Source organism: Bicyclus anynana, chromosome 26 (assembly GCF_947172395.1).
Source record: "Bicyclus anynana chromosome 26, ilBicAnyn1.1, whole genome shotgun sequence".
Lineage (NCBI taxonomy): Eukaryota > Metazoa > Arthropoda > Insecta > Lepidoptera > Nymphalidae > Bicyclus > Bicyclus anynana.
The window spans coordinates 3704124-3720645 of record NC_069108.1 but is presented as its reverse complement, the minus strand read 5'-3'; the positions used below and the strand labels follow the sequence as shown (position 1 = coordinate 3720645).

Genomic DNA, 16522 nt, shown 5'->3' with positions numbered 1-16522 from the left:
TATACAAGGTGATTTTGATAATAACAGATCGAAAATTTCATTCATCTCCAAATTAGGATCACCATTATCACTAGAGACAACAATAACAATTAATGTTGAAAAATGTGTAAGTTACGGTCACAAAACAATGAATTTAAAAAAAAAAACAAGTGTGTATTATTCACGCCTTTTTAATTTTATTTTTCTTTCACATGAGAAAAAGGCAAAGGTATTATACACCGTAAAGGATGTCCCATGTCTTCAAATCTCGCTGTATTCGCAACTCAATAAAAAATAAATAAAAAAATTAACGCATTCCACAGACAATAACGCTGCATTTCATTCCAATTTAAAAAAAAATATTTATTTTTCAAAACAATCAGGGCCTTACCTATAATGATTCTATTTTCGAATAAAACCTCCTCCGTTTTATAGTAGGCTAGTACTTGGCTAGAAATCGTAACAGACAAGAATTAAAAAAACAAAATTACTTTAGCCCCTAGAGGCTGAAATGCTTGTTTAGCTCCGCTGTGGAGTGGTAATATGACAGTGTTTTTGAGCAAGAGTAGTGAAAACTCTATTTGACTGTTTATCTATTTGACATTCTAAATTCAAAAATATTACCACGCTGACTTTAATCACAAACCACAGACTAGGCAGAGGGTTTGAAATAAAAAAAGAGAAAACATTTTTTAAAAAACCCACTGCAAAGAAATCGCGTGGTAGAACTAAATTGTAAAGCTCTCCATTGAGCCAGAGTCATTTGCGACCCGGCTTTACAGACCTTAGCGGATGAGCAAACACTAAACAACTCTACGATATTTTTAGCATAAAATGACAAGATTTTAAATATGTATGTAGGCAATGATAATTTTTTACTATAGATCGGTTACGTCGATACAAAATCACCGCAAAAAGTGGTCCGAATAATAGGCGACAAAACTGAGCGCACACTTGCACAATTTTGTCTTTAATTCCATTATATATTTATGTATATAATTTTACACTCACAACTCGACATTGTAGATGATATTTAGGTATTATTTAAATAATGTTCGTTGTTGACCACAACTAACATTGAGATGTAGAAAGGACATGTCCCAAAATGGGCCTTTATTATTCATAATTTATAAGCAAGTCGATATTTTATGGATAGAAGATACAAATTGCTGTTTAGAAAATAATTTTCAACATTTTTGGAACCCGCATTAATTAGATAAACATTTTTTTTGTTTCGCTCCCTTGTCTACAAATTAAATATAGACAATACATTAAAAGTGTTTAAAACAGCCAATAGAAATGAGTGGAATTTAATTTATATCCGGTGTAAGCTGTCTTTTTATGTAATATTGTCAAATGTCATTATGACACCACTTAAAAAGAAGTATTAAATCGTAGACAGAGAAGTATGAAACAAAATATGAAATGCTCCTATTGAAAGAATAGTGAGATCGTATAATAATATTTTTAAAATGGCAAATCTGGATATTTTCAATAGCGGTTCTAATTATTTTAAAAGTAAACTTAAAAAACATTATGTCGATGAATAATGTACTTTAAATGCATTCTGTTTTTGTTTTAAATGTAATTTCTTATTGTTAATTCCCATTATTATTGTTGTAATTACATTTTTTTTTTCTTTCTTTCTTTTAGTTTCTTTTTTTTATTTTTAGTGGTAGGTAGATTTAGTTTTTGTTTCTTTTTTTTTTAATGGTAAATTAAGAATTGTATTAAAATAAACGCATGTTAAGTTAGCCTGTAAGTGGGGTGTACAATGTAGCATATTACTTTTTAATGCATGTTATGTTTAATTAGTCATAAGTTTTTTGTATACAACGTTGGCTTCCTAATAAATAAATAAAATAAATAAATAAAAAAGTAATTCCTTAAATTGCTTTTAAAAACGCCATAAACGAACGTGACTACGCGAAAATCACTGACAATCTGTCAGAGTGTGAGTTACGAGCATGTTGCCATGATAAAAATTCTGTATTCAATTTATGTTGTCAGCTAATGAAAAAAATACATTTTATTTAATTAATAATTAAAATATGCGGGTTCCAAATTTTTTTTCATTTGAGGTTTTAAGCCCTATATTTTATGTTCCTTTAAGATAAAAATAATTTGTTCTGCTTAGTTGACACTCGGAATAAAGGCCCAACCTCCATACAAAATTGGGACATGTCCTTTCCTCTTTTTAAGCGCCTCATTTTTCATTAGTACCACATCTAACAGTATTTAACATCATTGTATGTAGGTATATCTTTTTAACATGGATTTTTTTCTGTGCGGAAAAATTAATTTGCAAGATGATAAGCTTGATAATTAAGACTGAAATGCTAAGCATCATTCATTAGTGACCTTTTTAAATAATTAAACATGTCAACGGTAACGTGAAATGACAAGTTTTTAAATGTTATATCTTTTTTCATGGAAGCTTTTTCACGTGGAAAAATTTATTTGTAAGACGATGAGCTAATAAATAATTCAGACTGAAATCACAGAATAAAGAATGATACAGAATGAGTCTACACAATCAGGTGAAACCCATAAAAAAACAAACGTCACGCGTCTCCTTGACATCCGCTTAAACAATTATAAATAGGTATTTGTATTTCAAGATTTAACATTAATAACAATAACGTAAATTGATATCATAATAGACTAATAATCAATACCTATAAAAAAATCATCATCATTATCAACCCATATTCGACTCACTGCTGAGCTCGAGTCTCCTCTCAGAATGAGAGGGGTTAGGCCAATAGTCCACCATGCTGGCCCAATGCGGATTGGCAGACTTCACACACGCAGAGAATCAAGAAAATTCCCTGGTATGCAGGTTTCCTCACGATGTTTTCCTTCACCGTTTGAGACACGTGATATTTAATTTCTTAAAATGCACACAACTGAAAAGTTGGAGGTGCATGCTTCGGACCGGATTCGAACCCACACCCTCCGGAATCGGAGGCAGAGGTCATATCCACTGGGCTATCACGGCTCTATAGTATAGCTATAAAAAAATACTCTATCTTATTTTTTTTAGTTTTTTTTAACAGTTTTAAACATAAGACATAAGAGTGAAAAACATAAGACGCCATTTATGTTGAATAGTATTGAAAAACAATGTAAGGCTTTGTGTCGTACTGCCTCGAGAAAGTATTCGTTTTTGAATTTGGAATGGCTACATAACTGCCGCGTTCAGTGCGCTTTATCTGCCTATTATTATTTAATCTGTGGCGAACAACTTCTTAAAAATAATCTCTAATAACAAAATAATAATATAACCTTAAAATAAATTACCATTTTTTACCTTAATATTTCACAAACAGACAAATTCCTAAATGTTATTATATTTATAATATTTAATATTTATTTGCAGACCCAGTCTTTTTTTTTTAAAAAAAAGTGACACAAGAATTCTTTATAAAATACTATCGCAAGAATTGCCACTTTTCTTTATTAACCTCCTTTTATTTCCAACCGTAACTCTTTTTGAACTGGCAACATTAAAAATGCTTTACATGCTGTGCGAACTGCGAGCCAAGAGGTTTTCTTTTTAAAACGAGAAAAAACAGCTCTGTCGTCCGAGGTTTTTGAACCGAAAGATTTAAGGTGCAGTGTATAATGTTAACCCGGTGGATATGACTTCTGCTTTGTAGGTCGTAGGTTCGAATTCGGTCCGGGGCATGCACCTTCGACTTTTCATCGACATGGGCTCCACTCCTGATTGATTTTGTTGCGTTTGTGTCAGTGTCGATTCTACAAACCAGTCATCAGCATCCAGTGGCGTGCACAGGGTTTTTAACTAGGGTATGCACTATAGGTACAAAATAAAAAATCCTATCGCAATACAGGTTTGTTATGATTTTTAGGGTAGGCAGGGCATTTTCGCTTCTATGGTGTGCACGCCACTGTCGGCAACATCATCTCGGTCAGTAATGTAAGGTTTCGTAGATATAATTGTATAAAAAGTGATTGTTCTAGTTAAATTTATATGAAATATTATATTGTTATATAAAAAGGTATTAATAAAAACAATATTGACACGTCTGGCAGTATGGCCGAGTATTTAATTTTAATATGCTATACTCTATGGCTGTACGGCGTAATGCCTTTGCCTTTTTGCATACAAAAAAGAAGGAGGAATGTTGGAAATGGGAGATAGAAAATGGTGAACGCGGAAATTAGATTATCGATTTAATTAAGAATTATTTATACATACGTCTAGTTCGCCGAAATTATACGGCAATTAATGTTTACGAGATTTCATGATATACTCAATTTCGAGAATAGGGATGATGACAGTTTTTTAAATTGTATATAAATTAAGAGTATGTTAATAGTAAAGCAATTTTGTAAAAGTAACAGGGTATCTGTGATCATTACTTTCGGAGCTACAGGGATTTAAAGGGTCAGATTTGCGGCGCTGCCGCGGATCCCTGAAAAACGCCCCATACAATATGGCACGAACTAATGACGTCGTAGGCACTTAGTGATGGTTAATTTGTATGGGCGTTCAAACAAAATTACCAATATCTTTGTTATTTGTGCGTTTATGTTTATAATTCATGTATTAAAAATGTCACATTTAATGTAAGGAAGCTAAAACTGTATGAACTTTCATCTAATTACGATAAAAGATTTTTAATAGATTTAAAAATTTTATAATCTTATTTATTTCGCAAATATCCAGTCAATCTTTGCTTTTCATGTATAATTTAGTTAACAATGACCTTATTTACCCGAATATATCATAAAAATCAATATATTCAAACCTAGTCATCATCCCCATTGTACCTAAAGTGAAGGTAGAATAAAAATGTATACAAGAGGTAACCGGTAAGTGGCTCAAGTATGCCTCTCTGACAGAGAGTTACATATTTGTACCTTTTGCCGTGGAGACCTTTGGGCCATGGAGTCGCAGTGCCAAAAAATTTTTCCGTACTATTTCACCGCGGCTTGTTGCCTCGACTGGTGACAGAAGGGCTGGCTCATTTTTTGCGCAAAGGATCAGCCTGGCTGTCCAGCGCGGAAATGCAGCCAGTATTCTTGCCACCATTCTACGTGGGCATGATTTGTATAGTTATTAGGATAAGTTAGCTTAAGTTCCTTATTGTATTCTTTCTCAATAAAAAAAAAAAAAAAAAAAATACAAGAGAAGTTGGACTTTAATTCAAGATCCTCATGTTTATGAAGCCGCTTACAGTACACAGTTATGACGTCAGTGACCGGATGCTATGGTGAGCGGTCTTGCGCGGAGAGCGGGTGTGATTCTTGCTTTTGAAATTAAAATATGTGTCAATCTTAAACTAACACTCAGTCTTTAAATTATTTCACTTGTAATTGACAATATCACAAATAAAACTTCAACTAAATGTTTTATATTATATTCTATAAATCATCAGTCAGTCAGTGTATCATGACGTCAGTGTCCGGGTGCAATGGTGAGCGGCTGCGTCAGGTCGGGCTCGTAGTGGTGGTCGAGACTACGCGAGCGCAGTAACTCGCGGTACACGTGGGCGCTCTTGCGCGGGGTGCGGGTGCGGTTTGTGTTCTCGAAGTCAACCTCGTACAAGCCGAAATGTTTTCTAAAAGAGTAATAAAATAAAAAAAAAACTTGCTAACTACATCATGTGATACATTAAATGAGAGAGCTTGTTAAAAGGATGTCAAATATATTATTTTTGTATTATTGAAATAAATAGTTTTCAAACTATTCAAGAAAACAAGTGAATATTGATCATTTTCTGCGAAAATAATGAAAAAATACAGAATTAGTCTTTTTACTTTTTAAATAATGTTATTTAACAATCATGTACTATTTAAAGATCAAAACTAATGATATTATATTTTGAATAGGTTTTTGTAGATTTTTTTGTAGACCGGAAAAAATACAAAAATCGCATGTTTACAATCAACTATGTCAGAATCCGGCTACTGAAAGATAAAGTATAAAGTATAAATACTGGAATCGACTGGCAAAAAAAAGAACTACTAATGTTTGCTAAAACCTAGATTTTTCAAATGTGTGAAACATTACTACCTAATACCTATAAAAATTTAATTGCGAGTATTAAACTGAGTTATTCCAACATTTTGCAAATAAAAAAACAATTCCCTTTTTAGTTTCCTGGGTACATTAATGTTTTGAAGTCAGTTGTATTTAAAATAGTAGATTGTAATACAAGGGACTGAAAAAACCCATTTTAAACGAGGTATTTTACTTTAGGCCTTACCTACGATGATTCTATTTACGAATAAAACCTCCTTCGTTATAAAGTAGGCTAGTACTTGGCTAGTACTCGTAACAGACAAAAATTTAAAAACAAAATTACTTTAGCCCCTAGAGGCTGAAATGATTGTTTAGCGCCGCTGTGGAGTGGTAATATGACAATGTTTTTGAGCAAGAGTAGTGAAAAAAATATTTTTAAATTTACCGGGCGATTTCAATCTCAACATTCACTAGTCAAAGTCTGTCATAAATACTTACGTATAACCTATACTCCATTCCATATTATCCATCAAACTCCATACAGTATATCCTCTGACGTCAGAGCCGTTGTCTATGGCATCTAGAACAGCGCCCAGGTATCCCCTGAGAAAAGTCACCCTGTCATCATCTTCCAATCCGCGGAATTCAGAACCTAATCCATTTTCAGTAATCATTACTGGTGGGTTCTTGAACATAGTCTTGATGCTTTTCAGGACTTCTGTGATAGCCCATGGCGTGTACTAAAAGTAATAATATATAAGCATAGACTTATAAAATAGGCAGACAGTATCTTACTGTAACAAGACAATAATAAAAAAAAACCTGACTACCTAACCTGCCAGGCCTGACAGACGGCCATGGCGAAATTATAAGGGACTTCTTGGTACTACGGTACCTACTGGACGTTCTAATATAAGATTTATGATATGCCCTTCCAGCTTCCATTTTGCAATCATTTAACGTGTCAAAATCAAAGTTAATTTATTTCAATATTAGCGGACTTCGTCCGCGTGAAATTTAGTTTTTCACAAATCCCTCGTTATACATGGATTTTTCCGGAATAAAAAGTAGCCTGTTTTCCCAATCTGAGTGAAATCTATTTCCATTCCAAATTTCAACTAAATCGGTTTAGTAGTTGCGTTAAAGAGTAACAAACATCCAAACATCCATACAAACTTTCGCGATTACAATATTGGTAGGATTAGTCTTAGTTAACAAGCATTTTTGAAACGTCAAGTTATGTAATGAGTGTTAATTAAATTCGAAAACTTAAAATTAAGTGTCTTCAAGTCGAGGTTGAATAGGCACCTTCTAATCCGGCTGCATCATCAATTTACTATCAATTGATAACAGAGGAGACGTTCCGCCCATCTTATCTGATTCAGCCTTCGGGCCCGATCAGGCGATGCTTCTGCGCTCATATAAACGTGCCGGTGACGCCGCTGAATTCCCACTAAGGAGTCTACGGCTCTTACACAATCAAAAAGAAAAAGCCAAACTCTGGCCTATTCAATGTAAAAAAAAACGTACCACAGATATACTGTTATTGCCAGTAAACCATCCTTGCGATTGGTAGTACGCCACACGTAAATCATCATCAAACGACGGTACATCGTATAGCGGCACGCTTGAGTTCCTGCGAAAAAGTTATGACTTCGAAACGCCTGTGACTTCAGAGACTTCTTAACGTTTCTTTATATAAAATATTATAGGACTCAAAGGTGATTATAAATATAAGAAAACTAATGTCGAACAAAGGTTATGATTCACAACACTTGTCAGGACAACTTAATTAACAAATCAAACTGTAACCAAAATAAGACCCTAGAATGGCAGAGAATGACCTTGAGTGAAGTCACGTACTTGCGAACGATGTGTGTAGGGTTAAAGGTACCTTTGACTGATATCAAACACTCCCATTTCCACTCAAGTCACTCTCCCCGCCTATCCCAAGTAACCCATAAAGAATTACACAACAATAGATGTGGTTCGAACGCCACGAGCACACTGAAACCAACACCCAACACGAGATCGTGCGACGTCATATCCGTCACAGACTACTATTTCCAACACTAAACGGCGATAACAAAAAGTAGCCGACGCCCTGCGGTTTTATCCCATTCCCGTAAGAATACGGAGATAAAATATAGCCTAGGACTTTCACAAATAACGTGGCCTTCTAGTGGTATAAGAATTTTCAAAATCGTTTCAGTAGATCCAGAGATATCCCCCTACAACACCACAAGCTTAACCTGTTTATAATATTAGTGTAGATAATATTTTCCATGATGTCATGACATTTAATCCTTCCTATAAATTTGACATATTATAATTAGTTAAGTGTTGACATATAATTATATAAATGTTATGTGCGCCTATTGTTTATATGCATATCAGAATTCTTTAATATGTGTTATTTTATGTTTTAACGTTTAATATGTGTATTGTTGGCGTGCTTTATATAAATAAATAAAAAAAATGATTACCTTTTATTTATGACCAATAAACCCTGATTCAAGACTGCCTCGTTGAGCAATGGTTAGCCAGTATGATTTTGGATCAAAAGATCCTGGGTATTTTTTGTCCCATGACAGGTAATTGCCAAGGAAACAGTATGATAGTACCGGGAAAAACCTCTGCATTCTGTATACTGAGGTCAAGATCCTGGGTTGACTCATAGGTATGGCTGAGAAATATTGAACTTTCCTCCTTCCACAACATTTTTAGAAAAATTCGCAGCCTTCGTTGTCAGGTAGAGAATTTTTACTGACTTAAAAGAAAGAAATGCTCAGTATTTCTGCTTAGACCCAGGAGCCAGTAGACCAAACATGCGCGCCACGATATCTTGTGAAGACTAATCGACCAATAGCAGCCGAACCGCAAATATCGCTTTCTTTTTAACCGACTTCAAAAAGGAGGAGGTTCTCAATTCGGTCGGTATTTTTTTTTTTTTTTATGTATGTACACCGATTACTCAAAGACGCCTGGACCGATTTCAAAAATTCTTTTTTTGTTTGAAACGGTATAGTCCCCATTTGGTCCCATTGCCATTATGATAAGATCTGATGATGGAATCCTGGAGAAATTGAGGGGAACTTTCAAAAATTATATCGGTATCTAGTGTGTTCGTGAACTTTTCCATTTAGTGCCTTTAAGAAATACAAAATTATGAAGGTTTAAAATCGATCTGATGATGGAGTCATAAAACAGACGAGGGAACTCCTTGGCGATTTACAGCAGTTACCTTGTGTTTGGGCTTGATTAATTTGTCTTAATGAGAACTTTCCACATAGATAGGTTGTGACTGTCATTTAGGGGTTTGGTGATGAAGACCAAGGACAATTAAGGGAACTCCTTAACAGTTAACAGTAACTACCTTGTGTTTGGCCTTGATTAATTCGTATTGCTGAGAACTTTCTACCTAGATGAGTTGTGTTTGTTATTAGGGGTCTGATGATGAAGACCAAGGTCAATGAAGGGAACCCCTTGACGGTTTACGGTAGCTACCTTGTGCTTGGGCTTGATTAATTTGTATTGCTGAGAATTTTGTACCAAGATGGGTTGTGACTGTCATTAGGAGTCTGATGTATTCGTTTGAGATGAAATTTTACACTAAAAATTGAAAAATAATAAAAATTTTAATAAAAAAAATACAACCGACTTCAAAACCTAAAAACGTACCCACTAAACTAAAAAGCGAAAAATAACATCATAATATGTTCTACCTGCTGATCAGTATGAAGTCGGTGCTTAGCCGGTGTTGTCTTAATTTAAGCCATTTCTGACAGGACCACATGAAACAACATTGTCTGCAAAATCTAAATCTATAAGATATGCTCACATGGCTTGAATTAATACATCACCGGCTTAGCACCGCCTTCATACTGATCAGCAGGTAGAACATATTACGATGTTATTTTTCGCTTTTTAGTTTAGTGGGTACGTTTTTAGGTTTTGAAGTCGGTTGTATTTTTTTTATTAAAATTTTTATTCGTCCCAACGCAACGAAACCGAGTTTCGCGTTTAGCCCGCTATTGGTTAACTTGTCTTGTGTCGCATTTAGGGCCTATAGGACCATACACATTTAATGTATTACACCACTAAATTGACCAAAGGTGTTACTGTAAGTACTGTACACATTATAAGTTTGGTAGTGGTTCAGACTAAAGAAGTCTGATGATCCTCTCACGAGCTCAATTTCCTCTGGTGTGAACTCCGGTAGCCTGGACCTTGGGAAACCCTGCTCCGCGCTCCTCGCTGCTATCCTCTTCTTCAATTCCAGCGGGAAGTCTCCAGTTTCAGAAAAAATCGGCCACGCATATTGTAGTACCTGTCGCACGTAATAAATTTTGAAACCCTAAACTACTATGAGAGGATCTGGATTCCCTTTGGTTTTGGTTCGAGAGCAGAGTGCTTAGTCGGAGTTTACCAAATGCAATCGACGACGGCACCGTCGCGTAAATCGACTACACGTTAACTTTACAGTTTATGTTAGCAGCCTGAGTACGAGTCCTATTTAGCTTTTCACGTTACGTAGAGTTTGCTCGTTTGTAAACGAAGTTTATGAATACGCACACAAAGACAGATAAAAAAATAGACGACTAATTATTTTTCCGATTGTTATACGATTTTGACGATAGCTATCTATCCGTCTATAACTTTTTCTGTCTATGCACTTTGTAATATAAATCAACCAAAAAAAGAATGACGTAACGTTCATCGCGTTAACGTACGAATTTTCGACAGTAACGGCGTAAACTCATACTAACTAATTTTGCTGTCTTTCGATGCCACTAGATGGCGCTGTTTCAATTCCTTACAATTTCGCGTTTACGTTTACGCGACCGTAACAGTATGAAAACTCCGACTAGGCACACTGATCGATATTTTTGGGTAGGCACTTGAGGCAAGTTGCAAACTTGTCACTGCACTTCTTCTATTCTACCCAGCCTTACCACTAGCTCTTAAATCCGTTGCGTTTCCAAATGTCGACATTGAGTGCAATTAAGATTATCACAGGATTGTTTTTATAGAGATTTTGGATGTAGTTGACCATTTAGAAATAATAAAAACACTAACATTAAATTGGGTAGCATCGCGAGCTGCTGCCACGTTTCCCGACTTAATACGGTTCCCTTGACGTGGTGTGCTTCCGCATAAGCTACCAGTATCAGCATATTCTTGGCTCACAAATACTCTGACAGATTTTTAATGTATACCGTAGGAGCCAATAAATCCTGACCATAACCGGATCTAGAAAAACTTAATTTCTCCAGACTCCCATCAGATCAGATCCTGACAAAATAACAAACCACCTGGGGAGCATACCCCTTCAAACGAAAAAAGAAATATCCAAATCGGTTCAGGCGTCTTCTAATCGGCGAAAAGATTCTGACGAATGGAGAACTTCCTCTGTTAAAAATACTTACATTAAATTGGATAGCGTCGCGAACTGCTGCCACGTCGTCTTCACTATCAGTAGCTGGCAAGTAACACTCGCAGTCCAGGGTAATGGATACATTGCCCTTCTGCGACGCACGGAACTCTTCATCATAGACGTGGTATGCCTTCGCATGAGCTACCAACGTGTTCTTGGCACACAGATACTCTGACACACCTTTAATGTATACCGCTGGAGCCAACACATCCTGACCATAACCAAAGTAACAGAGTTGCCACGGCTCATTTATAGTGATAAAGTATTTAACTCTGTCACCGAATAATTTAAAAACTGTATTTGCGTAATCACTGAACCAATTAGTTATTTCTGGGTTGCTCCATCCTCCCACATCTTGGAGTTTTTGAGGGAGGTCCTCGTGGTAGATCGTGACCATTGGTTTGATGTTGTATTTAAGCAGTTCGTCGATCAAATTGTTATAATACTGGACACCGGCTGGGTTGATTTTGTCCGGGAAACCGGTGGGAAGTATTCTGGACCAGGATATTGAGAATCTGTAGTAGTCCACGCCGAGTTCTCTCAACATTTCAACGTCTCGTTTATATAGATAGTAGGAGTCGGCTGCGATGTCTCCAGTTGATCTGTCTTGGATGAGTTCCGGTCGTGTGTGGACGAAACGGTCCCAAATGTTTTCTGACTTTCCTGCAATACATTGGATTTATAAACATTGAACATTTTATCATTATCAGCCTATTTAACAGCCCACTGTAGGACCAGTGGTACTGAAGTGAAAAGAAATAGACATATTTCTTTTCACCTCAGTACCGCCATGGGTTGAAATTTTCCTATTTTTTTTTTTTTTTTTTTTTTTTTTTTTTTATTCTTTACAAGTTAGCCCTTGACTACAATCTCACCTGATGGTAAGTGATGATGCAGTCTAAGATGGAAGCGGGCTAACTTGTTAGGAGGAGGATGAAAATCCACACCCCTTTCGGTTTCTACACGGCATCGTACCGGAACGCTAAATCGCTTGGCGGTACGTCTTTGCCGGTAGGGTGGTAACTAGCCACGGCCGAAGCCTCCCACCAGCCAGACCTGGACAAATTAAGAAAATCTCAATCTGCCCAGCCGGGGATCGAACCCAGGACCTCCGTTTTGTAAATCCATCACGCATACCACTGCGCCACGGAGGTATTTCTTCATGTTAGCATTAGCTCCACATGCCGCCTCCCACATTATAAGAGTGGTCATATTGTTTTTGATCCCTCAACCCACCACTCTGTTCCAACCAAGGTTGGCGAGCTCAGGGTGATAATGTTATAGTGGCCGGGACGGCGGATTAACGTGCTCTCCAAGACACGGGTATGTAATACCACCAACTTCCCAACTCCGGGATAATTTTATCTGAAACTACCGGACCCGGTCAAGTTTCGCCTTGAATCATTCCCTACCCCTATTCTATTCTACTCCCACCCTACACCTGCCCTACTCTACCTTACCCTATTCCCACCCTACACCTACCCTAACCTACTCCTACTACCCAAGCTACCCCTACCTCTACACGAACTTTTGCACTAACACTTGAATTTTATGGTATAGTATTAAAGTTCAAATTGCCTTTTAAGTATTACGAACCGTTTTGGGAGTATAGAAAAATATGTTAGGGTGGATAACTCTTATTGTATTTTATATATGGGCTTAACCCAGCACCTAGTGATCCGTAACAACATAGGCTAATCAATGGACCGTCGTCTCCGAGTCGTCTCCAAAGAGTAAAAAAATCTTTTGTAGGTTTGGGTGTACTCTTCTATAACAAGATTCCCAAGACTGTGATGGACCTGGATGTGCGTAGCTTTAAGCAATGTGTTAAAAAACATTTACTTAGTCGAGGTTACTACAACATTGAGGCGCTTGGAGGCCATTGGATTAGCTTCCAAATTCACACAGGAAATAAAACTATAAGAAATTGTAATTGTTATCAATTGTAAATTATAATACTATATGACTTTTTCAAAAGGGCAACTGTTGAGTTTCTTGCCGGTATCTTCTCAGCAGAACCTGCCTTCCGAACCGGTGGTAGAATCTTTACAAATAGTCAACTGACGTGTCAAAAGTGCTTGTAAACTGAGCCTACTTGAAATAAATGATTTTTGAATTTTTTTTTTCAAAAAAAAAATATTTTTAGCTTCAGTATCGATTACATCGAATGCCCCCCGACAAAAATTTTCAAAATATCTTCAATGTACAGAATGTAAAAAATGTACCTGTTACAGTTTTATTATATATTCTAGATGGCGCTAGTAGTCCTTTTTGCTAAATCTGTGATAGTAATATAATGATTTTTATTTAATTAACCATTTCTGAGATGCCTTTTACACTAGGTACTGAAAGTAGAGACTGAAATCAGCCAATAAATAAAAAAAAATTTTGATTTTTGATTTTGGACCCACATGGCAATTCATTTGATAACTCACCATCAGCATTCCAACCCCCTTCGATCTGATACGAGGAGGTGGCTGCACCGAACGAGAACCCCTCCGGGAACTTGCGTACTATGCGGGCGCCGCAGCGTACCAGGGAAACGAGTACACATAGAAATATTCTGAAACAATGAAATAGTGTACAAAATCTGCAAGTCCTCGTATTATTCTAGCAGACTCCCCGCGGTTTCAACCGCCTAATTCCCGTTCCCGTTAGAATACGGGGATAAAGCATTCACAAATATAGTGGTTTACTTGTGGTAAAAGAATTTTCAATAGTAGATTGTTATACAAGGGGCTAAAAAGACCCATTATATACGAGGTATTTTTAGGTAGCTAAATAGATAGTAAAATATAAATAAATAGTTTATAATGGGTTTAGCCCCACGTGTTACACTTGGCTTTTCACTACGATTGCGAGAAAATAAAATAGTTTAGTACAATATTCAATGATTTATTTTAATTGAAAATTAAATGTGCAAAGTCTACAATTTTGGATATTAAAAAGGTGCTTTTACCCGGTAACATAATTTCCGACTACTGTGAAGATGAATAATGAGTATGTGAGGTAAACGCGGGAGATAATAGTTTAAAAAACTCCTTTCGTAAGTGAATCCATTCGTTGTTGTTTTCTCCACTTTACCTAGGTAGGTATTTAAGTAAATGCGTCTCGACTTTGATGGTAACAGATTAAAAATTTTATCCATCTCCAAATTAGGATCACCATCCTAGACACTCTAGATCACTAGATGAAGACAACATTAACAATTAATGTTGAAAAATATGTAAGTTACGGTCACAAATTTACAATGAATTTCTTAAAAAAATCAAGTGTGTATAATTGTTTTTTAAATTCCTTCTCGCTTTTTAATTTTATTTTTCTTTCACATGAGAAAAAGGCAAAGGTATCACACCGTACAGGATGTCCCATGTCTTCAAATCTCGCTCTATTCGCAACTCATTAAAAATTAAATAAAAAAATGAACGCATTCCACAGACAAGAACGCTGCATTTCATTCCAATTAAAGTTTTTTATTTATTTTTCAAAACAATCAGGGCCTTACCTATAACAATTCTATTTTCGAATAAAACCTCCTCCGTTTTATAGTAGGCTAGTGCTTGGCTATTACTCGTAACAGACAATAATTAATAAAAAAAAATTACTTTAGCCTCTAGGAGCTAATAAGCTTGTTTAGCCCCGCTGTGGAGTGGTAATATGACAGTGTTTTTGAGCAAGAGTAGTGAAAATAATATTATTAGCAAACGCCACGCGGTTTGACCCGCGTGTTACCGTTCCCGTATGAATACTGGGATAAAATATAGCTTATAACACTGGGGGTAGTGTAGCAAACAGTGAAAGAATTTTTCAAATTGGTTCAGTAGTATTTATTTATTTTATTATTTATTATGTATATTTTATATTTATACATGTAGTATATATAAATGTAATTTTTATTATTATATAATTTTTCTTTTTTTTGTTGCACTATCCCGCATCTAATTACATTAATCCCCTTATCCAAAGGTTGTCTGGTAGATATTGCTATAAGCAATAAGACCGCCTTTGCACATACTTGTCTACTATGTTTTATTTTGTTTTCTTTGTTTTTGTTTTTGTTTTGTACAATAAAGTATAAATAAATAAAAAATAAATAAAGTAGTTCCAGAGCCTATTCAATGCAAACAAACAATCAAATCTTTCATCTTTATAATATAAGTAGGTATAGTTACAGTGTATATATGTTATCGTTAAATTGTAAAATACGTTTGTTTGTAATCTCACTCGTGACACCGTCATATTGTGAACAGTGTGCCTAGTGGGAGTTTTCAATATTTTCATACTGTGACTATCACGTTGACGTAAACGCAAATTTATATGGAATTGAAACAGTTGTGCAGTAGTGCCACTAGATGGCGCTGTTTCAATTCCTTAGAAATTCGCGTTTACGTTACGTGATAGTAACAGTATCAAACTGCCACTAGGCCCTCTGATTACTTAATTTAACGTGTTAATTTTCGGTATATTTTAATAATCTATCAGAAGTGAAAACGTTAAATTGTCAATCTGTTCAGTTGTATGCATTATAGGATATTAAATATCACGTGTCTCAATCGTTGAAGGAAGAACATCGTGAGGAAACCTGTATACCAGAGAATTTTCTTAATTCTCTGCATGTGTGAAGTCTGCCAATTAGCATTGTGGCGGCGTGGTGGACCATTAACCCTTCTAGCCCCTCTCATTTTGAGAGGAGACACGAGCTCAGCAGTGAGCCGAATATGGGTTGACGATGATGATGAAAGCAAAGGCAACCTTATAAAAAACTTTTGATCGAGACCACCGAGAAAATCACTTAAAAACACTCTTGCTCAACCTCCGCTTCATATTCTAGTAACAACATCATCCAACGCCCGCCAACCTACATCGAAGAAGTGTGGTTGGTTTAAGCCCCATATCCGCTCCATATAAGGGGGAAAGCTCGATAGATGGCGCTGAACCTAGGCAGGTTACAGCGCTTCGATAGATGGCGCTGTACCCTTCATCATCATCATCATATCAGCCGATGGACGTCCACTGCAGGACATAGGCCTTTTGTAGGGACATCACGATACTGAGCCACCTGCATCCAGCGAATCTCTGCGACTCGCTTGATGTCGTCAGTCCACCTGGTG

At 36.1% G+C, this 16522-nt stretch overlaps 2 protein-coding genes across 2 annotated transcripts in view; one reads left to right on the top strand and one right to left on the bottom strand.

The window, feature by feature from the left end:
* The window catches only part of LOC112053404 (Kv channel-interacting protein 1), a 133868-nt gene that overhangs the window by 39779 nt on the left and 77567 nt on the right, over positions 1 to 16522 (top strand). The window lies entirely within an intron of this gene.
* LOC112053399 (lactase/phlorizin hydrolase-like) overlaps positions 5408 to 16522 on the bottom strand; it is a 36067-nt gene continuing 24952 nt past the window's right edge. The window contains exons 10-15 of the mRNA XM_052889861.1: positions 13847 to 13974; positions 11645 to 12074; positions 10111 to 10296; positions 7505 to 7610; positions 6473 to 6714; positions 5408 to 5570 (exon numbers count right to left, since the gene is read on the bottom strand). Of these exons, the coding sequence (XP_052745821.1) occupies positions 5408 to 5570; positions 6473 to 6714; positions 7505 to 7610; positions 10111 to 10296; positions 11645 to 12074; positions 13847 to 13974 (1255 nt within the window). The remainder of the gene's footprint in view (positions 5571 to 6472; positions 6715 to 7504; positions 7611 to 10110; positions 10297 to 11644; positions 12075 to 13846; positions 13975 to 16522) is intronic.